This window comes from Ammospiza nelsoni, chromosome 13 (genome assembly GCF_027579445.1).
Source record: "Ammospiza nelsoni isolate bAmmNel1 chromosome 13, bAmmNel1.pri, whole genome shotgun sequence".
Taxonomy (NCBI): Eukaryota; Metazoa; Chordata; class Aves; order Passeriformes; family Passerellidae; genus Ammospiza; species Ammospiza nelsoni.
Genome location: NC_080645.1, coordinates 20,146,539 through 20,170,986, shown reverse-complemented (window position 1 = coordinate 20,170,986; position 24,448 = coordinate 20,146,539). Strand labels below are relative to the sequence as shown.

The window sequence follows — 24,448 nt, the reverse complement described above, 5'->3', positions numbered from 1 at the left end:
TTCGCTTTGTCACCCGGAGCTGGAATTAATCATTGCTCGGCGGCAGGGCCGGCAGGAGTGTCCGTGCGTCTGTCCGTGTGTCTATCTGTGCGTCTGTCCGTGCGTCTGTCCGTGCGTCTGTCCGTGTGTCTGTCCGTGCGTCTATCTGTGCGTCTGTCCGTGTGTTTGTCCGTGTGTCTATCTGTGCGTCTGTCCGTGTGTTTGTCCGTGCGTCTGTCCGTGCGTCTGTCCGTGCGTCTGTCCGTGTGTCTGTCCGTGTGTCTATCTGTGCGTCTGTCCGTGTGTTTGTCCGTGCGTCTGTCCGTGCGTCTGTCCGTGCGTCTGTCCGTGTGTCTGTCCGTGTGTTTGTCCGTGCGTCTGTCCGTGCGTCTGTCCGTGTGTCTGTCCGTGTGTTTGTCCGTGCGTCTGTCCGTGCGTCTGTCCGTGTGTCCGTCCCTGTCCGTGTGTCTGTCCCTCTCTCTGTCCCTGTCCCGCATCGCCGATGGAAGGAGCAGCCCCAGGGCCAGGAGGTAAAAAGAGAATTTTGGGGTCCCCCCGGGGCGGGCTGAGCTGCTGGGAGGGAATATCGGGGGCTGGGCTGCAGCAGGGAATGGCAAAAAGTTGTGAAATTTGCGGGTTTTGCACTGTTTTGGGTGGTGAGGAGGGCGAGCCTCAGAGATCCCAAATTGTGGCATCCCTGCTGCAATCGGCAATGGCAAAAAGTTGGAGTGGCAAAAGTTGGGAAATTTGCTGTAGTTTGGAAAATTTTCGCATTATTTTGGGTGGTGAGGAGGTTGAGCCTCAGAGATCCCAAATTGTGGAATATCTGCTGCAATTGGCAATGGCAAAAAGTTGGGAAATTTGCTGTAGTTTGGAAATTTTTTTGCATCACTTTGGGTGGCGAGGAGGGCAAACCTCAGTGAGCAGAGATCCTAAATTGTGGAATATCTGCTGCTCCTCTCCAGGGGCTCATCCATGGCCCTGTGTGACACATCCATGGCCCTGAGTGTCACATCCACGGCCCTGAGTGTCACATCCACGGCCCTGAGTGTCACATCCATGGCCCTGTGTGACACATCCATGGCCCTGAGTGTCACATCCACGGCCCTGAGTGTCACATTCATGGCCCTGTGTGACACATCCATGGCCCTGAGTGTCACATCCACGGCCCTGTGTGACACATCCATGGCCCTGAGTGTCACATCCATGGCCCTGAGTGTCACATCCATGGCACTGAGTGTCACATTCATGGCCCTGTGTGTCACATCCACGGCCCTGTGTGACACATCCATGGCCCTGAGTGTCACATCCATGGCCCTGAGTGTCACATCCATGGCACTGAGTGTCACATCCATGGCACTGTCTGTCACATTCATGGCCCTGTGTGACACATCCATGGCCCTGTGTGTCACATCCACGGCCCTGAGTGTCACATTCATGGCCCTGTGTGACACATCCATGGCCCTGAGTGTCACATCCACGGCCCTGTGTGACACATCCATGGCCCTGAGTGTCACATCCATGGCCCTGAGTGTCACATCCATGGCACTGAGTGTCACATCCACGGCCCTGTGTGTCACATTCATGGCCCTGTGTGTCACATCCACGGCCCTGTGTGACACATCCATGGCCCTGAGTGTCACATCCATGGCCCTGTGTGACACATTCATGGCCCTGTGTGTCACATCCACGGCCCTGAGTGTCACATCCATGGCCCTGTGTGTCACATCCACGGCCCTGTGTGACACATCCATGGCCCTGAGTGTCACATCCATGGCCCTGAGTGTCACATCCATGGCACTGAGTGTCACATCCATGGCCCTGTGTGTCACATTCATGGCCCTGAGTGTCACATTCATGGCCCTGAGTGTCACATCCACGGCCCTGTGTGTCACATCCACGGCCCTGAGTGTCACATCCACGGCCCTGAGTGTCACATCCATCCCCTGCATTGTCCCTGCACTGCCCGGCTCCTGCTCTCGCAGATGGCTGCAGTGGCAATTGCTGCCTCCAAGGATGAGTTTGGGAATTCCTGGTTGGGGTTTTACCCAGCGTGGGGTGGAGTTTTACACACACACACAGAGAGCTCCAGGAGTCACTGCTGGGGCTGGAAGGGAAATTACAGCACACAAACACCGCAGAGAGCCCGGGGGCCTGGCCAGGGGAGCAGCTTGGGGTGTGAAATCAGAGAGTCATGGAATGGTTTGGGTTAGAAGGGACCTCAAAGAGCATCTTGTTCCACATCTCAGCTCAAAATGAGCTTGGTTTGGGTAGATTTGGGTGTGTGTTAAAAAGTAGTCATTTGGGGTGACTGGCACTGATATCCCATCCCATCCCATCCCATCCCTCTGATCCCACTGCAAGGAGCTCACCCCATCACAGAGCTGCAAGACCCTGAGCTGCTTTCCATGCCTGGAGTGAATTCAGTTATTTTGCTGTTATTTTTATTATTCTTGTTTATTTGCTCATGAATTTGGAAGGTCTTTGTGCAAACCAGTGAGGGATGGGATTCCCTGGGGATGAAGTCATTCCCTGCATGGAGGTTCTTCTCTCCTCCCTGTCCCTGTCCCTGTTCCTTGGTGATGCTGAATCCCTTGGGACTGCAGAGGTGACACCTCAGCAGGGGATGGGTCAGGTGGATCCAATCTTTGTCAGGATTTGGGAATAAAATCAGGAAAAGGACATTGATTGGATCCCGCTGGGGCTGGTTTGGCACGGGTTGGATCCTGCTGGGGCTGGTTTGGCACGGGTTGGATCCTGCTGGGGCTGGTTTGGCACGGGTTGGATCCCCCTGGGGCTGGTTTGGCACAGGTTGGATCCCTCTGGGGCTGGTTTGGCACGGGTTGGATCCCCCTGGGGCTGGTTTGGCACGGGTTGGATCCCTCTGGGGCTGGTTTGGCGCGGGTTGGATCCCCCTGGGGCTGGTTTGGTGCGGGTTGGATCCTTCTGGGGCTGGTTTGGCACGGGTTGGATCCCTCTGCGGCTGGTTTGGCACAGGTTGGATCCTGCTGGGGCTGGTTTGGCACGGGTTGGATCCCTCTGGGGCTCCTCCCCAGCTCCATGGGGACTTGCAGGGTGCAGATCTCTGAGGATGTTCCTGCACTGAGCTGGATGAATCCAAACAAGACCCAGGATTATTTGGAGGAGAGGAGCCCCATTCCCACTGCTCCAGCCTGTGCCAGCCTCTCCACCTGTGTCTCCCTCTGTAAATACATTCAGCTTTCCTTTTAGGAAAGATAAAACACATTTCCTCCTCTGTGTCAGGACTTTGCTGCAGATTCCAGGCAGGCTGAGGGTAATTGTAGCATTTCCATCCTCCTGGCTGAGCTGCTCTGCTCTGTCACAGTGTGGTGCCAGATGTTTGCTGGCCCTGGGGACACAGGGCAGGGTTTTCCCTCCCTGAAGCAATCAGCATCACAGAGGCTGTGACAGCCTGGGGCAAACCCACGATTCTGTGTCCTCCCCACGTGGGATCCATCTGTGGGATGGCCCCGGGGAGGGCAGAGCATCCCCAGCCATGGTTTGGGGTGGGAATGTGGCTCTGGCACCTTCTGTGGGAATATCACACCAAAATAATTTGGCCTGGGGCCATTTTCCTAACCTGGATCCCAGCTGGGCTTTGTGGGGGAAGCTGCAGGTCAGAGCAAGGTTTGTCTCCTCCTGCTCTTCCCTTCTGTTGGGGTAAGGAGGAGAAATCTCTGCTTTAAACCACGAGAACCCAGCAAAGAGAACCCCTGGCTGTGCCAGGCTGGCACAGGGGGAGGGTTCCCATGCCCAGGTGGCACTCAGGGGATGTGGAGCTGGGAGTGCAGGTCCCTGTCCCCAAACACCTCCAGACATGAGGAGAAGGAAGCTCTGGGGTGTGACAGTGTTCACAGGGGTCTGAGGATGAGGGAAGAGACAAGGCTCTGACTCCATGCTTCAGAACATGGAGTTTCAGAAGGATATTATATTATATTATATTATATTATATTATATTATATTATATTATATTATATTATATTATATTATATTATATTATATTATATTATATTATATTATATTATATTATATTAATTATATTATATATACATTATATAATATATAATATATTATATATTATATATTATATATTATACATTATATATTATATATTATACATTATATAATACATAGTATATATTATATAATATATAATATTGTATATTGTATATTATATAATATTATCATTATTATATTATATTATATTATATTATATTATATTATATTATATTATATTATATTATATTATATTATATATAATAATATATAATATTATATTAGTTATATTGAAACTATACTAAAAGAATAGAAGAAAGGATTTTATCAGAAGGCTTATTAAGAACAGAAAAAGAAGGAATTATAACAAACACTTGTGAGTCTCAGAGAGCCCAAGCCAGCTGGGCTGTGGTTGGCCATTAATTAGAAACAACTCCATGAGACCAATCACAGATGCACCTGTTGCATTCCACAGCAGCAGATAATCATTGTTTAAATTTTGTTCCTGAGGCCTCTCAGGAGGAAAAAATCCCAAGGAAAGGATTTTCCATAAAAGAGGTCTGCGACACTGGTGCCTCCTGCATCAGATCCCCACCCAGCACTGAGAAAATCCCAGGATTTCCCCAAGTGTGGAGCAAACCGGAGTGTCCAGCATGGGAGGGTCCAGCTTAAAGCCACAAACAGGATTGGATTAGGAGGGATTTGCAGAGGGTCAGCGTGCAGGAGCAGCTTACTCAGGTTTGCAGCAGCTGTGTCACAACCAGCCCTGGTGTGGCAACGCTGGGGTTGCGTTGTGCTGCTCTGGGTGCTGGGTTTGAGGGGCCAGGAGCTCAGAGCAGCACCAGGAACCTGAGATCTTCCTTGTCTTGGGAGGCTGAGCCAAATCTCTGAGCCCTGACATGGTGGAGGGTGAGTTGTTTTGGGGGGCTTGGGTGGTTTCCTGCTATTAATGCAAATTAATTCATCCTGGTGCAAATGAATCCATCCTGGGGCTGTGGCTGGGTGCTGTTGGAGCCTCTGGTTGTCCCTGTCCCTCTCCAGGAGCTTTGGCTCTGCTGGCACAGCCCTGCCCGAGGAGCTGCCCCTCTTTGTGCACAGGGCAGCCTGGCCTGGGGTGTTACAGAGCCTGGCATTTGGGGTTTTCATCAGAGATTTGGGGTTTTATCAGAGATTTGGGGTTTTATCAGAGTTTTGGGGGTTTTTATCAGAGCTTTAGGATTTTATCAGAGGTTTGGGGTTTTTATAAGAAGTTTGGGGTTTTCATCAGAGTTTTGGGGGTTTTATCAGAGGGTTTGAGGTTTTTATCAGAGCTGCTATCTCATTCCTCACAGCAGCATTTTACAGGCTCACTCAGGGGCTGGATGACCCCTGGGGTCATTCCCAGCTCAGGACATTTTGTGGTTCCGGGACCCTTCTGCCACCAAAGCCCTTCCTGGGTCTGCAGCTCCTCCCCTGGCCTTGCTGCTCAGGGCTGGGAGGCAAAAAATTACCCAATGCTTCAGGAACTTCCACAAAATCTGCTTCCCCTGAACGGTGGGGTGTCACCCTGATGGGGACATCACCCTGTCCCTAATGGGGACATCACCTTCTCCCTGATGGAGCTGTCACCCTGATGGGGACATCACCTGGTCCCTGATGGGGACATCACCCTGTCCCTGGTAGGGGCCTCTCCTCCCCTTGCTCAGGTGAAGAATCCCCAGGCAGGGCTGCGAGCTGAGGTGGAGGAGACACAAAACCTCACACAACCATGGGAATTTTAGGTTTAGTTTGGAAGGGACCTTAAAGCTCTTCCCATTCCAGCCCTTTCCAGCACCCCAGGCTGCTCCAAGCCCTGTCCAGCCGGGCCTGGAGCATCTCCAGGTGCCAGAGATGTGTGAGCTCCCAGGATTTCCACCTGCCATGCTGCAAACCCAGGGTGAGGAGCAGAATAAACAGAATAAAACCAACCAAACAACAAGGACTGGTGAGGAGGAGGCACCGAACCCTCCCGTGGTGCCCTGTCAGAACTGGGGGTGTTTTTTCCCCTGTCACTTGCAATTCCTGAAGTCTGCCTTAATTACAACAATCACCCAGGGCAGGCAGGCAATTAGGGATGCTCCTGGGTTCCTGCTGAGCTGTGTCACAGGGAGCTGCTCCCTCTGTGGGTGGTGATGATGATGATGACGATGATGGGTGCGCAGCATCCCCGGTTGGGGATGGAGGGGACAAAGAGCAGTTTCACGCTAATTCCATCCTTTGACGAGGATGCTCCGTGGCAGCAGTGACTCACCCGCCTCCAGAGCACTGAACGCCACCCAGCTGAGGCTTGGGGTTCATTTCCAGGGGTGCCCTTGGGCAGCAGAGCTCAGCTTTGGCCGGGCTGTGCCAGGGGTGCTGCATTCCCCACCCCAGCAGGGTTTCCCTGTGATCACAATTCCCTGCTCCACAGGGGGAGGTTTTTGCTGGCTGCTTTTTCCTCTTCTTGGGGACCAGAGTGGGACTGCAGGGTGTGCTGGGGCAGCAGCTCCTGTGCCCTGTCCACGGGGGATGCTCTGATGCACAGAAAAGGGCTCTGCTCAGCGTTGGGGTGATGCTGGCGTGGGGAGGATGAGCAGGAGCAGGGATCCTGTGCTGATATGGGGGTTTCCAGCCTCCTCTGCTCCCCCAAATCCTCAGGGAGACTCCTCTGGATGAATCCAGCAGTGCCAGGGTCCTTTTGGGAGAGCTGGCACAGGCTGGCAAGGGCAGAGCTCCTCTTGGTGGCCTCCTCTCTAAACTCGTTTGTTTCTCTTTGTGTCAGAGACTCCCCTTTGCTGAGAGCACCTCAAAATTGCCTGGCCCAGAACATCCCTCCCAGGGGCTCAGCCTTGCCCTGTCCCCATGTCTGCCCATGAAACCCCTGCAGTTTTCCTCCCAAGGCTCAGGGAGAAGCCAGACCTGTCCTGGTGCTGCTCCCACCCAGTTCCTCCTCCCCACCTCTGCTCTCACCTGAGCCTTTTCCCCCGGAGTGGCTCAGCTGGGCAGGGGCAGAGCAGATAATTCCCAGTCCTCAGGGAGCTGAGTGCTGGGGAGGCCTGAAAACCAGCTAAAGGTGAGGGAAAGGGTGAAGAATTCCCCTTTGATGGGGATCCTGCTTATTATGGTTTAATATTCCAGTTGTCAGGGTGCAGAGGGGCTTGGACAAGGAGTTTTGGGCTGGAGAATCCCCCTTTTGTGGGAACCCCACCTCATTCTGGTTAATGGTTGGGATATCTGCATGTGCAGGTAGTTAGGCTGGTTTGGGCTGGAGAATCTCTCTTTAATGGGGACCTCACCTTATTTTAGTCAATATTTGGGATATCTGCATGTGGTGGAACTTAGGCTGGTTTGGGCTGGAGAATTTGTCTTTGATGTGGATGGCTTTCCTGAATATCCCAGATATCAGGGTGCACAGGGGCTTGGATGGGCTGGTTTGGGCTGGAGAATCCCCCTTTAGTGGGAACCCCACCTTATTCTGGTTAATATTTGGGATGTCTGCAAGTGCAGGTAGTAAGGTTGTTTGGGGCTGGAAAATCTCCCTTTTCTGGGAACCCCACCTTATTCTTTTAAGATATTGGGTTAATATTTGGGATATCTGCATGTGCCAGCACTTTAGGCTGGTTTGGGCTGGAGAATCCCTTTTTAATGAACACCCCACCTCATTTTCCTCAATATTTTTTCCCATCTGCACCTGCAGGGACTTAAGATAATTTTGGCCCCCTTTTAATGGGGACCCCACAATATTTTGGTCCATATTTTCCATATTTGCCTGTGCAGCTACTTTAGGCTGGACAACTCCTCTCTGATGGGGATCCCACTTAATTTTCCTTAATATTTCTCAACATAGGGCTCACAGGGGCTGGTTTTGGGGGAGAATGGGGAATCCCTCCCTGAGTGGGAATCTCTCCCCAGGCTGTGAGCTGTGGGAAGGGTTCTGGGGAGCCAGCACAGCGTGGAGAACTCCTCTCTGATGGGGATCCCCCCTGATTCTTCTTAATATAGGGCACACAGGGGCTGGTTTTGGGGGAGGATGGGGATTCCCTCTCTGGGTGGGGATCGCTCCCTGGGTGAAACGCTGGCTCTGGGCAGCCAGCACAGCGTGGAGAACTCCTCTCTGATGGGGATCCCACCTAATTTTCCTTAATATTTCTCAATATAGGGCGCACAAGGGCCGGTTTTGGGGGAGGATGGGGATTCCCTCTCCGGGTGGGGATCGCTCCCCGGGTGAAATGCTGGCTGTGTGCCACGGGAAGGGCTCTGGGGATCCACCACAGCGTGGAGAACTCCTCTCTGATGGGGGTCCCACCTAATTTTTCTCGACATAGGGTGCACAGGGGCCGGTTTTGGGGGAGGATGGGGATTCCCTCTCCGGGTGGGGCTCCCTCCCTGGGCCGTGTGCCGCAGGAAGGGCTCCGTGAGCCAGCGCAGCGTGCCCGGGTGGCACCGGGAGCTGCTCCCGGCGCTGAGCGCGCAGCCGCGCGTGGGCACCGGGAGCGCCGGAGCTCCGCACGGAGAGAGGGAGGGAGGGAGGGAGGGAGGGAAGGAAGGAGGGACAGCAGCGTCCCCGCGTCCCTGCATCGCCCGTCCCCGGCCTGCCGGATGCTGCCGGGGCAGCGGCGAGCCGAGGCGCTGCGGGGCTCCCGGCTGCAGGTAAGGGAGGAGGGAGGATGAGGATGAGGATGGCGCCGTGACCCCGCCTGGGGACAGGCCTGCGCTCGGCTGGGCTTTAATCCGTTTTTCTGAGCCCATATCCCGCTCGGGAGGGGGACACCCCGCTTTTTTTGCCCCAGCTGGTTTTGGGTTCAGCATCCAGGGGGTGCAGCCATCGTGCCCGGGGGCTCCCGGTGTTCCTGGGCTCCGTTTGCAGCTCCGGCTCCATCCCGGATCCCCCTCCGGCGCTGGAAACAGAATTCCCCATTTCCCATGGGAATGGGGGGCTGAGGGTGGTCGGGGCAGGGAACCCCCCCCCCTCCATCCCCGCGTGTGCTTTTTGGGGAGATCATTTCCAAAACACAGCCTGGTACGGCCCCCCTGGTACGGGAGGAATTTTAGCCCGGTAAAAATGGGAATTGCGGAATAAATCGCCCCGGTTTGGGGTTCCCTGGGGATGTGGCCGTGGCTGTGTGGGAGCTGCGAGGCTGCGGAGTGTGAAAGGAGAAACCGCAGCTCGCACAAAAGCCCGGCTTGCGCAGCTCGGGTTTATTAAAGGGACATTTAATTCTCCTCGCAAGGCGGACGGGGAGCTGCCATCTGGTGTCTGATGGCAGCGGGGGAAAGGGAAAGGCGCTCGGGGAAGGGAAGCAGGGCAAGCTGGGAGCTCGCCGGGCTCGGGTGGCCGGGAAGTGGCTCCGCTTCGAGGGCTGGGTGATGGTTTGGGAGCGCTCCGAGCGAGCCAAAGCCGGGCTTGGGGAGGGGAAGGATCCGCCTGGATCTCCCAGCGCTGGGGTTGGGAGAGGAGGTGATGATGGGGAATAGATGCTATAAACCTACAGGTATCGCACGCCAAAATCCTCCCTTGTCAGGGATTGGGGTCCCGGTGCGGCTCGGGACGGGCTGGGAGCGGACCCTGGCATGCACCGAGCGTGTGCGGTCTCTGCCCCGCCTGGCACCGCTCTCAGGTACCCCCTGGCATGCAGGGCATTATTTTAGGGGGTCTCAGGGCTGCAGCAGGGTTGTGCCTTGGCCAGGGCACAGCCGGAGCCTCCCCGATAAAGCCGGGAGCGCATCCCGGCCCCGGGATCTGTGCCCAGCCCAGCCAGGGGAATTTCGGCTCTGCAAAGCGCCAGGATGAGTTTAAACGAGGAGGTTTGTGTGTTTAAATCCAGCGGGGCGCTGGGAGCGGGGTAAGCGCGGTACCCCCGGATCTCGGGCACGTTTGGGGCTCTGGCACGGAACGGGTCCGTGCCCCCGTGCCGGTGTGTTCTGCCCGGGGCAGGGACACGGGAACAGGACTGACCAGTTCCCGGCGGGACACGCGCTGTTCCCGGCCGGCACACCGAGTTTCCCTTGGCAGGCGCTCACTCAGCCGTGCCCAGGGTGCCCTGCAGGGCCGGGCTGGCGCAGCGCGGGGCAGAGCGGCTGTCCCCGGCAGTGCCACTCCCGTGCCAGACCCGTGCCAGGGCACTGCGAGCCCCCGGGGTGGATGGGCCAAGGGAGGGTTTCCAGGGAGGGCCGCAGCGTGGAGAGATGCCAGCAGCGAGCAGTGGCGCTCTGCCAGCCCCCGAGCAGCGGTGACACCAAAAATCCCTCCCGGCCTGTCCCCGGGACTGCCTCCTCTGCAGGCATCAGCGTTCTGCCCCCTTTCCTGCAGGATGGGAAGGGTTTGTGCCTGGCACAGCTGGCACAGAGCCGTGAGATGCGTTGGCATCACCTGTGCAGCAGAACAGGGCACAAACCCTGCCCTGGCTGGGGCCAGGTGCTGCCCAGGTGAGCATCCCTCGCCCCCGCACAGCAGCGGGATGCAGGAACCCCTGGCATGGATGCAGGAGTCCTGGCATGGATGCAGGAACCCCTGGCATGGATACAGGAACACTGGCATGGATGCAGGCAACCCTTATCATAGACACAGTGCCAGGGCTCTCTGCAGAGCTCTGGCTCTGCCCAAACGAGCAGAGTTGTCCCCTCTGTGCTGCCAATTCGAGTCCTGCAGCAACATCAGTTGTGGATTTACCCCTTTCCATGAGCTGAGTGCCCACAGGGGCTCTCAGAGCTCCTGCACTCCGTGTCTGGGTGCCAGCCTGCAGGGATGAGGCCAGGAGGAGGCAGGCAGAGGTTTCTTTGCTTTAATTACAGTTTTTAGTCATCCCTGACAGCTCCAGTCTCCGTGCAGGATGCAGTGTGTGGGTTGGAGCAGTGTCACCGAGCTGATAACAGGGATTATTATCTCAGTTTGTCATCCAGCTCTGGGGACAGGCTGGGAGCAGAGCATTGGGCTGGAGAGAGAGGAGAGCTGGGGCACAGCTTGGCCAAGCCCTGCTCCCCACTGGGATTTCCATTGGATTGGATCCCAGTTCCCAGGTGTGAATCGCTGAGGCCCCACAGCAAACCTGACCTCAGCACCTGGAAAAATCCCCGAGGGGAAAACTTCAAACCTGACCTCAGCACCTGGAAAAAGCCCCCAGGGAAAACTCCATGCAGGGCTTAGGGATGCTGGGAGGTCCAGCCAGGAATGCCGGATTCAAGGGCAGGTCATGGATAAAAGCTGCTTGCACAATGTGCAGCTGTAGGTGAATCATTCACATTCACCCCAGCGTTCCTTTTTAGTAAAATCAGGCATTTCCCAAAGTTTCAGGGCACCGTGGCTTTCCTGTGGCATTCACAGCATGGCTTCAGCACATTCATGGATTTTATTCCTGAGCTGATGCCTCCACTTGTCTGGTTGAGCTTCATGGTTAAAGTCAGAACTGCTGAATTTCAGGATGATGCTGGAGCTCATGATGTTGTATCAAGGCCGCCAAGCAGCCTAAAAATCCCTTTTTATTCCAGAGCCCTCATTTACTGTCAGACTTGACCCAGCCAGGCATGGAACCCCCTGGGCTGTGCTGGGATGGGCAGCTGAGCTGAGTCCATGAGTGCCAGCTGTGGGATCTGAGGCTCTCCTTTGGAATTTTGGCTACTCCTCCCCTGGATTTGTCCTGCTGGAGCAGTGAGGTTGGGGAGTGGGGACAGGGCTGGTTCTACAGCTGGTTTTGGGTTTGAAGCTCTTCTGGGCTCTGTGCTGAGAACTTTTGGGGGAACCTGGGCTGCTGCCAACACCTTGGGACACCTTGGTGGCCTTCACTCAAGGGCAGGGCTTTAACATGAGCTGGGCAGTGAGGGGTTAAACCTTTCCCCTCCCCCTGTGAGCAGGATGCACTCCTGGGGCTGCTGGGCTGGACTCCAAGTCCTCCTTCCCATGTGCCAGGGCCTCACCACAAGAATTCCCTCCCAATGTCCCATCCAACCCTGTCCTCTGGCAGAGGGAGCCATTCCTTGTGTCCTGTCACTCCATGCCTTCATCCAAAATCTCTCTCCAGCTCTCCTGGAGCCCTTTAGGTACTGGAAGGGGCTCTGAGCTTTCCCTGGAACCTTCTCTCCATCAGTGCCAAAGGGACTTTGCAGCTGCTGTGGGAGTGGGAAGGGATGGATGGATGGATGGATGGATGGATGGATGGATGGATGGATGGATGGATGGATGGATGGATGGATGGATGGATGGATGGAGGGATGGATGCAGGTCCCTGCAGCTGGAGGGGTGCTTTGGGATTGGGTCACACTGCCAGGGCACGGAGCCAGGCTGCAGCTGGCTGGATCCCCATGGGAATGGGAACCCTGCCAGTCCCTGCTGTGCTGCAGCCTTGGGCTGCTCCTCTCCCAAGAGCCAAACTCTGCCCAGCTCCTGGGGCTCACCAGTGTCCCTGGGGCTCACCAGTGTCCCTGGGAGCAGCTTTAGGTGTGTGCCAGGGGCTCAGTGTGAGGGAAGCTGGCACAGAAGCTGCCAGCTGAGGTGGCTGCAGGGCTTCTGCCACCCCAGGTGACTTTTCTCTCTGTCCCTGCTGTCCCAGCCACTCAAGGAGCTGTGTTTCTCTCACTGTCCAGTGCCCACAGGGCCCCTGGAGGAGAGGAGGAGGGGGATGCTGCTGAAGAGCAGCTGCTCCTGCAGCCCAGGGGTTGTTTTCCCACTGTGCTGTGCTTGGTGAAACACGTCAGATCTGCTTTCAGCCTGATCTGTTTGTCTGATGAACTGGACATCGGTCCTTTGGGGGATTTCTGCTCTGGGGGTGCTTGCCTGTGTCCTGGGATCAGCTCCCTGGAAGGCATGGGGCTGTGTCTGTGCTGCTGTTGTGGTGCCCTGGGTTTGTCACTGTCACCTGTGCTGCTGTCCCTGCTCCTGTGCCCGGATGCTGCAGTGTGTGCTGGGTTTCAGACGCTACAATTCACCCCCTCCTGGGGCAGAAACACCCTCAGGGAGTTCTCTGTGACTCTCTGACACAGGGACAGCTTCAGGGTGGCCTCTTTTGCTGCAGCACTGTCCAGGATGGGCACATGCTGGAGCATCCCCATCCATCCCCATCCCCGTGCTCTCTGTACCTCCCTTGCAGGACCTTTGCAATCTGGGGTGTCAAACGCCTTAACTGCAGTCCAGAGCTTTGCATCCTCATCCCATTCCAGTTCCTGTGGTGTCCAACATCCCCCTTCCATTCCCAGCTCAATGTGTGTTAAATTCCAGGATGCTCCACCCCGGGATGATCCCATTTCCCAACGGGGTCAGACAGAGCCCTGAGCAGAGAGAGGCCGGGGACAGGAGGATGCCAGGGCTGCCCTGCAGAGCCACCAGTGTCCTGCCAGCTGCTGGCTCCTGCCAGCCCAGTTCTGCCCGTCAGGCCACGAGATGTCACATCCCAAATGTGACATGTGGAGCTGAGGCTCCGATTGTCCCTTTTCTGGGCTAAAGGATGGAAAACCCTCTCGAGCGGTGCCGGCAGCGTGTGAGCATTCCATGGGATTGCTGATTCACGTGGCTGCTGGAGAGGAGCCAGCTCTGTGTGTCCCTCAGTGCTGGGGGACATCCTGGGGACACTGTGGGTGCTGGCCTTGCCCAAGCTCCATGGTGGTGGCTCCCCGGGGTCCTGTCCCCACTTTTGTCCCCCTTGTGCCTTTCAGATGTGCTGTGGTAACCCGTGCCCTGCCAGCAGCTCCTGCCTGCCTTAGCCAGCATCCTGCCAGCCATGGCCTCAACGCCCCAGTGAGGGACAAAAGGACGAGGAGAGAGTGTCCCCAACAGTGCCACATCCCCTGGGAGAGCCATGGAGGCCCCTCTGGATGTGCCTGTAGGGAACCTCATTGACTTTGACAGCGAAACGCCCGCCTGTGACCCCTCAGAGCCGGCTCCCGCTGCCCTCAGCGACAACGGCCACCGAGGGGATGACAACGGTGACACGGGGGATGACAATGGCCACCCGGGGGACACAGAGGACGTGGCTGCCGAGGAGAGCGATGCCACCGAGTCAGCAGACAGCGAGAACGACATGGGGGGCTCTCCCCAGCACTGGGGCGGCCCCCGGCGCTCCTCATCCAACGAGTCCCTCTCGTCCGGCCAGAGCGCGGAGTCGGCGCCGCGGGACGAGCGCAGGGAGTTCATGCGGGGTTATGTGGAGAAGATCTTCACGGGGGGGTGAGTGAGCAGGGACAGGCACATCCCTCAGGACAGACAGGGATCTGGCTGCTGTCCCACCCCAGGAGCAGCAGTTTGTCCTTCCCCTTCATGGCTTTAGGGGGATGTGGTTTGTGATGGTGTTTGCAGGCGTCTGAGGATGAGGGAAGGGATGAGGATCTGACTCCATGTTTCAGAAGGCTTGATTTATTATTTTATGATATTTATTATATTAAAAGTATACTAAAAGAATAGAAGAAAGGGTTTCATCAGAAGGCTGGCTAAGAATAGAAAAAGAAGCAATGATAACAAAAGCTTCTGTCTTGGACAGAGAGCCCAAGCCAGCTGACTGTGATTGGCCATTAATTAGAAACAACTCCATGAGACCAATCACAGATGCACCTGTTGCATTCCACAGCAGCAGATAACCATTGTTTACATTTTGTTCCTGAGGCCTCTCAGCTTCTCAGGAGGAAAAATCCTAAGGAAAGAATTTTTCAGAAAATATCATGGCTGCAGTGGTTTTTGCCTTGCACTCCTCTCCTGGCCGCATCTCCCACCCCCAGCTTCCCTCCCTTCTCTGTCCCCATTCCCATGCCAGGGGCTCACTGTCCCCATCCCCTCTCCCCACTGATGCTCAGGGCAGTGCCAGTGGCCCACACGTGCCCAGGGACCCTGTGGCAGCCCCTGGCTGTGCCCCCAGCCCTGCATCCCTCAGCTCTCCGTGTCAGGCTGGATGCAGCAAATGGAGCGTGAGGAGCAGCAACAGGGCTTGGTTTTGCTCTGGGGCTCCCTGCCTGTCTCTGGAGCTCAGTTTCTGCTCACTCTGTCCTTGGCTCTTCCCTTCTCCCCCTGCCTTTGGTTTCCCTCCTGCCAGGGAGGGAGAAAAGAGCAGCACAAGGCGAGGGATGACAAAATGGATGCTGCTCTCCTCCTCTTCCCCTGCTTCCTCCAGCACCAGGATGCTGATGCCAAGGGGGGATACAGGTCACATCCTCGGCTTTAATGATGTTTTTTATTCTTTCCCTGTTGCAGAGAGGATCTGGACCAGGAGGAGAAGGCCAGGTTTGGGGAGCTGTGCAGCAGCGAGGACGGGAAGGGCAGGGAGTGGTTTGCGAGATACGTGAGCGCCCAGGTAAGGGGAGAACAGGGATCCTGCAACAGCCTCAGGGCAGGGGGATTGAATCATACCCCAGAGAAGTATTTTTGGAAGGCAGGAACTCAAGGAAAGTGAGGAACCACAGACAGGAGTGAATAAATGCATTTTGAGCAGTTAAATACACCCTTGGTGCAACGTGGGAGAGAATTCACTCGGTTTATTTAAAATTAAATCCCACCAGCACTCAGACACATCCCATTCCTTAAAAATAAATACCCCAAACCCAGACAGGCACAATGCTTAATCTGAGGGGAATCTCAGCCATGAGGGCTCTTTTCCCTGGCCATGGGGAGGGTCCTGGGCTCTGTCCCTGTGCTGTGTGATACCTGGGCTCTGTCCTGGGCTCTGTCCCTGCAGCGCTGCAACTCCAAGTGTGTCTCAGAGCAGACCTTCTACCGCCTGATGCAGTCCTTCGCCCTCGTGCTCTTTGAGTAAGTCCTGGGGTCACTCTGGGGCTTGGTGGGAACTGCAGACAAAACTGAAGGGTCCAAAAGGCCCTGAGGGCAGAGCTCTGTGGGCTCCCATCACGGGGCGTCCTCACTGAGGCCTCCCTCCGTGCCAGGTGTCACCAGATGGACGATTTCAGCCCTGCCAAGAACCTCATGACCATGTGCTTCACCTATTACTACATAGGTAAGGGAGCCTGCACCCCTGGGGAGGCTCTGCTGCTGTGAAATGTGTCCTGTGCATGGGAAAGGTGCTGGAGGGGTGGAAAAGAGCCCAGAATCCATGCAAACCTGGCAGAGCTCCTGCTGGGGTGGTGATGCTGCTTTGTGCTCACTTCCAGCCAGGAATATTTGTGTGTGACAGCCCCCAGGGTGGGATGTGAGCACCCCAGCCCAGAAACACCTTGGTTTATTGTTTGGTGTGCAATGGCTGCTCCTCCACAGGGGGGTTGGATTTTCTGTCCAAAATGGGAGTGGGGAGGATAAAAATAAAAACTTCCAGGAGCTGGGATGGGATCTGGGGTGTTCCCATCTCCTGGTGGTGCAGCCTGGAGCTGGATGCAGGTCCCCAGCAGCTGGCAGCACTCAGGGCCGTGTGCCCGCTGAGCTCCTGGCACATTTTCCCCAGGGAAGCCCCAGGCCCTGCCCCTGGAGGCCAAGGAGAAGCCCATGGGCAGCATCGACTCGTACCTGAAGTCAGCCAACACGTGGCTGGCTGAGAAGAAGGACATTGCAGAGAGGCTGCTGAAAAACACCTCAGCCAAGACAGAGAACGTCAAGGGCTTCTTCGGGGGCCTGGAGACCAAACTGAAGGGTCCTGGCAGCAAAAAGAGCGAGTGGGTACCACTCCCTTGGGGGGCTGGGCTGGCACCATGGGGTGTGAGGCCACCGTGGGGCTGCCATGGCCACCAGAGCCTGGTCCCGTCTTCAGTCACTGTCACCTCGTGGTCTGAGAGTCCTGCTTCCCTTGGCCATTGTCCTGATTGCTCCTGATTTGTCTCAAAACTGAGACAGCCACAGAATTATGTGGTTCCAAGCTTGTGCATCATCTCTGTGGTGAGGGGAGGGATGTCACTGTTTCACTGTCTCTTTGTCACTTTCTGGCCCTGGGGACGGTGACATGGGATCAGGGGGTCTCTCAAATGAGGTTCCCACTGCCAGGGGGCCATGGGCTGTTGGGGGGGCAGGATTTTTGGAGCTGACATTGATTTCTTGTGCCACAGAGAAGGTGAAGACAAACCAAAGGAGAAGCTGAAGAAGACAGGTGAGTGCAGCCAGTGAAATAGGAATGGCCATGGCACCCCTGGGGAAGGAGAGAGGGGTGGAAAGGCTGGAATCCCTTGGGATTAGGTTTGAAATTCCAATCACAACTCTTGTCCTGTGAGGATCTTGTCCTCAGTGTCACAGGCTGCAGAGGTTTGGGCACCCACTGCCTTGAGCTTTGGTGGTGCAGCAGTCTCCCCCAGCACCTGTGAGTGCTCCCAAAGTGATACAGTCCCTCCAGGATCCTCCTGGGACATGCCTGCCATCCTCAGGGCTGATCCCTGCCCTCCAAGGGCACTCAGAGCTGCTCCCCCCATTGCAGGGATGTGTTTGGTTTGCAACCCATCCCATTGCTCAGCTACCAAACTGGGACAGAGCACAAAATCCACACGTGGGTGGGAAGCTGGGAGTCCCCCATGTGCTGGTGTGTGACTGTGTTGTCCCCACAGTGTCCCTGCAGAGCCCAGAGGAGGAGAAGAAAGGGGAGAAGATCTACCTGTACATGCACCTCAAGCAGCAGCCGATCTGGTAAAGCCCCTGGATGAGCTGGCCCTGCCTGGGGAGGGTCTGTCCTGCTGTCCATGTGTCCCCAGATGGTCACCAGTGCCCCTAACAGAGCTGGCCTTGGCTTTGGCACGTCCCTTGTGCTAATGAGAGAGCGTTTGCAGCCACCAAAGGGCTGGTGCAGAAATCTGCCAGGTTTGTTGGGCCCACCCTGACCCTTGGGAGGACTCAGGGATAGGATGGGTGAGACTGGGGAATCCTGGAGTGGTTTGGGTTAAATCCCATTATTCCATGCCATTATTCCATCGCATCCCATCCCACCCTGCCACGGCAGGGACACCTTCCACTGTCCCAGGCTGCTCCAAACCTCATCCAGCCTGGCCTTGGGCACTGCCAGGGATGCAGGGGCAGCCACAGCTGCTCTGGGCACTCTGTGGTACCCAATTATCAATCCCAATTAGCCATTCCCAGCCTTCCCTCCCTCCCTGCAGGCACAACCTCCGTTTCTGGAACGCCGCCTTCTTCGACGCCGTGCACTGCGAGCGCAGGAAGAGATCCCCCACCACCAGGTAGGACACGTCCCTGTGGGAAAAGGACACCCTGTGTCCCCTCCAGCCCCTCAGGGAGCTCCCCCCAACAGCCCTGAGCTCGTCCAGCCCTGGGGAAATGCTCTGCTTTCCATCCCCACTGGAATCCTGCCGGGAGCACTGGGCAGTGCTGGTGAGATCTGCAGCCTGGCAGGGCTTTGGGAGCAGGAATGGGGTTTTTGCTTCTTGTGCAGCATTTCTGGGGGAACCAAACCCTAGAGATGTGCTCAGAAATCCCAGCCAGGGCTGAGGCTGCTGGTGCTGAGTTTGCCAGCAGGGAGGTGGCAAACTGGGTCTGGGAGGTGCTCGGTGCAGCCACCAGGATGGAGGGGATGTCCCAGCTGTCCCCAGCAGCAGCCAGCAAGGAGAGAAGCTGGGGAGCCCCCAAAATTGTGATAAACCTGCCAGGGATGGGGCTGCTCGCGTCAGGGGGTGCAGAAGTGGGTGAGGCACTCACCAAGCTTGTGCCCATGTCTTGCTGCACCCGGAGCTGTGTGAGGGCTCCGGCCTCTCCCTCCTCTCCCGGCAGCAGTTTCCCACTCCCAGCCAGCCCCTCCTGCTGTCTGTGCAGTGCCTGAGGCTCTGAGCTCTCCCTGGAGCCCTGGAGCTGCCCCTTTCCCCACCTCAGAGCTCTGCCAGCCCCCTCTGTGTGCCCCAAACCCCGAGCTGAGCGCAGCAGCCCTGGCTCACGCCCCGGGATGCTGTGCCAGCCTCAGCTCTCGGATCAATCCCTGTTTTCCCCTTTATTGCTTTCCTTTTTCTCTCCCAAGCACGCAGGGAAGAGCCTGCAGAGCAGCAGCGTGGCCATAACTGCATTTGCTCTGATTAAGCCCCAAATTAGCAGCAGCAAGTGCCTCACAAGGACAGACGCCACCGGCAGCTGCTCCCTGCTCCCGGTGCCTCTCCCAATTAATCTGATGGCTGAGCTGGAGCAAGCCTGGCTGACAAAGGAGCTTTGGGAGCTGCAGCCTGGAGAATCCTGCGTGTCTCAGGGGGTTGGGAGGTGGTGGTGACCCCCCCGAGTCATTGGAGAGGATGCAGAGTCCTTACAGTGAGCTGAGGATTGAAATCCCTGCTGGGATTGGGGCTGGGTTTGGAATTCCAGATTTCCAGGTCGGAAATTGGCCGTGGCAGATGCCCAGAAGATCCATGAGGATGGGGCTGAGGCCACCTCTGTGCTGGGGTGGCCAGGACACCTCTGGGGTGGCCAGGACACCTCTGGGGTGCCTGAGCTTTGTCTTTTGCGAGACCTTTGGGGAGGATTTTCCTCCTCTGGGTGGGGAGGGCAGGGGAGGGGGGGAAGGAATCACAACTAAACTCCTCTTTTTCTCTCTCTTTCCTCTCTCTCTCTCTGCCTCTAACAACCTTCTTCCATCTCCTCCTCTCTCCGTTCCCCCCGCCCCTGTGTCTTGCATGTCCTTTTCTCGCGCCACCTTTGTGGGCCCCGTTTCTGCCGCCGCTCCAGAGGGAACCCTGGGGAGGAAGAGGAGAAGAGGTGTGTCTGTCCCTGTCCTTCCTTAGTGTCCATGTGCTCCCTTCAGGTCCAGATCCTGCCCTGGGGACGGGGGGATGTGTTTTGGGGGGCTCTGCAAGGCCCTTTCCCCATGGAGGTTTGAGCGTGAGCATCGCCCTCCCCAAGGGCCTGAGGGGTTTAGATCGGCTCCTCTTTCATGTGGCTCTTAAAAAGGAGCCTGAATGGTTTCAAGCTGTGATATTTCTCTGGGAACATCCCTCTGGGCAGGTTTTTGGGCATGAACTGAGTCTCTTTGTGTAGAAAGCATCCCCCTCTCCTGTCCTTCCTGCTTGCTCCTGGCTTCTGCTGCCACTTAGAGGTGCTGGGGATCCTTTGCCAGCTGGAAAAGCTGCTCCTTTTCCATTTTTAATGCGCTTTTCTGCTGCCGTCCCTTAACAAAATTAAAACTGCAGATGGGGAGGGCTGCATGTCACAATTGGGAGCGTGTCCTTGGGGCCACGAGCTGGGAGCGGTCACTGCTCCCTTGGAGTGAGGGGAATGGGGCAAATCCCTCCAGGTGATGGCATCAGCAAGGGGATGAGGAGTTCTGGAAGCCTGGCAGTGAATTTTCTGTGTGGCTGAGGAATGTCCTGGCTGAGGGATGGTGTAAATGTCACTACTGGTGTTTGCTGCTGCTGCTGGAAGAGAAAGGAGTTGATGGAAACTTCTCAGCGCATCCAGGCACAGCAAGGCTTCCCTGGTACCCAAAATCAAACCCCACAGCCCAGGGGGTTCATCACCCCTGTTCCTGTCCTGCTGGTGAACATCAAAGGCTTTGAGTGGAGCCACATGTGGGTTTTCTCCCTTCCCAGGCATGTTACTCTCCAGTAATAAGCCCAGAAACACGGCCAGATTTTTTGTTGAGTACTTTGATAATGTTTTTTCTCCCTTCTTCCTCCCTCCAAAACATAAAAAGGCAGGAAAAAAAGAGTTACAAACATGCCTCTTCTGTAAGTGAGCCAGTGGGGTCTGTGAAGTTCTGCTTCCAGATTTCAAAGCCCCTTAATTCAATTCTTCCCCTCTCCTTTCAGCCTCTGCATTTGGCCGTGTGTTTTATTTGTTATCCTAAGCTTTATCTGAGAGAAATTACACCTTCTTTTATTTAAAAAATTTCCCCTGAAACATGTTGTGTGCATTTCCAGAGCCCTGTAAACAATGAGCTGCTGGCTGCAGGCTCAGCTCAGCACTTTGCACATCTGGGTTGGGGTGATTTAGTGGGGACTGGTTCCCTTGGTGGGGTCAGCCTGTCTGACCACCCATTTTCTCCCAGTTCCAGGCCCACTGGGGCTGAGCCAGCCTCTCTGAATTTTGGGTGAGATCTCCTATATCTCAATTTCCCCCCCAGCACAGCTCTTTCCTTCTGCTTGCTGTTCTGGCCAGCTACAAGTGTCCCTTCTTCTCCTGGTGTTCTCCTCTTCCTTCTCCTCCATTTTTCTTCTGCCTGTCCCTGTTTCTCCTCACTTCTCCTCCTCCTATCCTTGGCTGTAACCTCACCTGGTTCTCGGGAAGGGGCTGCCTTCACATCCTGGAGCTGTAGATTCCCTGGCATGCGTGCACTGGGCCCTGCTGCCACCACCCCAGTGACATCCCTGTGGCACAGGCTTCATCCCCGGGGTGGGGACTCTGCCCCTGCCCAGAGCTGGCTGCAAACACCCAGAGCTTCAGCCCCCGCAGCCCTGAAGGTGCTGCTGCAGCTGCAGGGAGCCAGGGCAGCCTCAGGGCACTGCTGGCCTTCGGGGATGGGTGTGGGAGCTCCTGTCTGAGGGGGGGGTATGTTTGGGGAGCACCTTGGCAGGGATTTGGGGAGTTGGAGATGAGGGACAGCTGCCTGGTGTCCCCCTGTCACCATCCCAGGCTGGGGGGCTTCAGCAGAGCCATGCTGGGGTGGCCACCCCTGCTTCCTCCCCGTGGCCACGGTGAGCTCTGTGCTGGAGGGACCAATGCTCTTTTTAGCTCTTAATCAGGGCCTTTCCAGGCAAAGCCAAGGTTGGATAAGGTTTTTTTTTTTCCCTGGGGCATCTCTTGCTTTGCTCCAGGGCAGGAGCTCTGCAGATGGATCCATGCTGTGAGCTCATCCAACACCCAGCACCTCACCCAGGGGCTCTCCCGTGCTCCAAGGGGCTCTTGGTGCCTTCCTGTCCTCCAGCAGCGTGGCCCAGGGTGGGAGGAAGCAGGCAGGGGGTGCTGAGGTGGCAGTGGTGCCAGAGTGGTGCCAGAGTGGCCTGTTCCTTGCAGGGAGAAGTGGTGCCACATGACGCAGGAGGAGCGCGACGACAGCCTGCGCTTCAACGAGAACATCACCTTCGGGCAGCTGGGGTGAGCAGGGCATGGGGACCCCCCTGGGGACACCTCCAGCTGTTCCCCCTCTGGGCACATCCCTTATGGTGCAGAGCATCTTTGATGCTTCTCCCTGGGACCACTCCTGCCCTTTCTGTTGAACACCCAAAGGGACCAAGCCGAGCGTCATCCCATGCAAGGGGCTGTGGAGAGGAGGAGGAAGGTGGGGGGAAGAAGGGGCTTCCTGGCCATTCTCTCACCCAGAACCTCTCTCTCCTCCCTCAGCACCTTCATCCACAACATGCTGGCCTTTGGCCTCAACAAGAAGCTCTGCAGTGACTTCCTGAAGAAGCAGGCGACCATCGGCAACTTGGACGAAGGTAGGGCAGAGCCCGGGGCATGTGCAGCTGGAATTCCGGAATTCTGGGGGGATGCAGCGTGGATGGGGTGGTTCAACAGCCTCCCTGAGCCCTTCTCTCTCTCCTTCCCAGAGCAATACAAGCTGCTCAGTGACCACATCGAGCAGATGGCCCCGGAGTAGCTGCTGGGCAGAGGCGGAGACGGCGGCCGGCCAGGTGGGGAGGGAGAGGAGCCCACCCCGGGGCTACCTGAGACTGCAGCTGGGCTACCGGCAAACCAAACCACACCACGAGCTGCAATAAAACCTGCATGATCGTCCATCAAACTCTAGAGCTGCCCCAGGGCAGCCTGTAGACATAGGAGCCAAGCAGCCCCCGCCCTCGCCAGACCCTCCCGCCTCTGTTGTCGGAGTAGATGCTCCCAAAAGTGAATTTGGTTGGTTAAAAAGCAAAACAAAACACAAGGGGAAAGCAGGAAGAGCGTGGCAGTGCAGCCCCCAGGTGCTGAGTGAGCAGCACTCCCATGATGAGGGCTCTGGTGGTAAATCCAGAAGGATCCAAGGCTGCCTTTCCCTGCTGGAGCCCCCTCGCTGATGATGCTGGAGGTGATGGCAGGGACCACAGCCACCCCTCAGTCAGGTTCTGTGCTGTCTGCTGGGTGTCACCACTGCCTGGGGACATGGGCAGGGTGGTGCCTTGCTGGGGACAGAGGTGGGGATGGCAGAGCTCTGCTGCCACCCTCCCTGGGAGCTGGAGGGAAATCCTTCCCTTGGGAAGCCTTCACCGTGCTGCCCGTGTGGGTTTGCACCTCTGGGCAGAGGGACAGCACTTTGCTCCATATCATTAGCCTGGATCAGTAGGAAAAAAGCCATGGCCTTGGGCAGGATTGCAGGCAGAGGCAGAGGAGCTCTGCCTGCCTTGGGAGGAGATGACAAAACCTCATCCCTCTCCCTGCTGCCCTGTCAGGGCGGGGATGCTGCTGCATTGTGACATTTCCCAAAGCCTCCCGGCATCCTGTGGCAGTAGATTAATGTCCTCCTTCCCCAGGCTGCTCCTCTCTGCCCCCTCCTTTGCTCCAGCTGCTCATCCATCAAACCTGAAGCAGCCCTGTCCAAAGGACACCTCCTGCTCTGCTCCAGGGGCTGCAGATCTGTTTTATCCCTTGGACCTTGGCACGGTGTTTGCAGAGAGGCTGGGGACACGGGGACATCTCTGGGGACACAGGGACATCTCTGGGGACACAGGGACATTGCTGGGGACACAGGGACATCTCTGGGGACATCTCTGGGGACACAGGGACATTGCTGGGGACATCACTGCTCCCCTCTGCAAGGAGCAGAAACCCCCAGCCCTGCACAGCCAAGGGTCCAACAGTCTCACCCCAAAACCATCACCCTGAAACACGAGTCCAGGTTTCAAACAATCCCTTTTTCCCTGTGCTGCCAGCTGTATCCCATAGGAAATAGCATAAAAGGATAATTTTTCCACCTAGCTCTTGGCTTCTGGTGTCATTTCCAAGCATCAAAGTGATGCTTTTACCTAAGCTGGGCTTCCCTTGCTGCTGGGGATGGGATCTGTGCTGGGTCTTGTAGGAAGGACAAATCCAGCACCAATTTTAGCTTGGCCGTTCCCAAACCTGGGCAGAGTCACTGGAGAAGGGGTTTTGTTGGGATCAGGGGCTGATGTTGGTCCCTCATCCCAAAAACCCCTTCCTGCTGGATAAAATGTGCTGCACCATGAGCAGCTCCTGGAGCATCCCATCCCCGTGGCCTTCCCTGTCTCTGTCTCCACTCAGGTCTTTCCCAAATCCTCCTTCATTTCTTTATTATTATTATTAATTTTTTTCCAACATGAAAAGAAATGTTCAGCGCTGAAGTATATATATATATTATTTGCATGTGTATTTTTCTATAAAAACAATTAAAATCCAATAAAAAATAGCCATAAACCCTCCCTGACTGGGACTGTGTGAAGGATGGGATGTGAGAGAGAGAGAGATTGGAATAAATTATCTTAGAAATGAATATTTTCTCTCAATTGTTGTTGTGTTTTTTAAGCAGATGGATTTTCTCTACATTGTTCAACCTCAGTGGTCCCTGGTGCCTCCACCAGCTTCTCCCTTTTGATGATCTATTTTTTAATAGAGAAAAATTGTTGTACCTTTTACGGAGATATTCACATTTGCCCCGGAGCCAGAGAGGCACTTGAAGGAGAT

The 24,448-nt window shown here is 56.0% G+C and overlaps 1 protein-coding gene across 3 annotated transcripts; it reads left to right on the top strand.

Moving 5' to 3' along the window:
- Window positions 1-315: 315 nt before the first annotated feature.
- On the top strand, window positions 316-24,221 carry KIAA0513 (KIAA0513 ortholog). 3 transcript variants are annotated; one of them, XM_059481721.1, is made up of 13 exons: window positions 316-509; window positions 13,636-14,146; window positions 15,161-15,260; window positions 15,642-15,715; window positions 15,847-15,917; window positions 16,359-16,566; window positions 16,954-16,994; window positions 17,443-17,521; window positions 17,989-18,066; window positions 19,550-19,579; window positions 21,833-21,913; window positions 22,160-22,254; window positions 22,366-24,221. In XM_059481721.1, exons 2-13 carry the CDS (start codon window positions 13,779-13,781, stop codon window positions 22,413-22,415), a joined length of 1,275 nt encoding a protein of 424 aa, XP_059337704.1. In that variant the 5' UTR covers window positions 316-509; window positions 13,636-13,778; the 3' UTR covers window positions 22,416-24,221. The 3 variants fall into 3 exon arrangements, with proteins under 3 accessions (XP_059337704.1, XP_059337706.1, XP_059337705.1); XM_059481722.1 differs by lacking the exon at window positions 316-509 and adding an exon at window positions 8,537-8,643; XM_059481723.1 differs by lacking the exon at window positions 19,550-19,579 and having other exon boundaries at window positions 318-509.
- Window positions 24,222-24,448: the final 227 nt, after the last annotated feature.

Excerpts from the sequence above, each read along its gene's own strand:
- KIAA0513 (XM_059481721.1), top strand. The coding sequence starts at position 13,779 with ATGGAGGCCCCTCTGGATGTGCCTGTAGGGAACCTCATTGACTTTGAC. Across the intron at positions 15,918-16,358 it reads CTTCACCTATTACTACATAG|GGAAGCCCCAGGCCCTGCCC; the intron begins GTAAGGGAGCCT and ends CATTTTCCCCAG. Across the intron at positions 17,522-17,988 it reads CTCAAGCAGCAGCCGATCTG|GCACAACCTCCGTTTCTGGA; the intron begins GTAAAGCCCCTG and ends CCCTCCCTGCAG.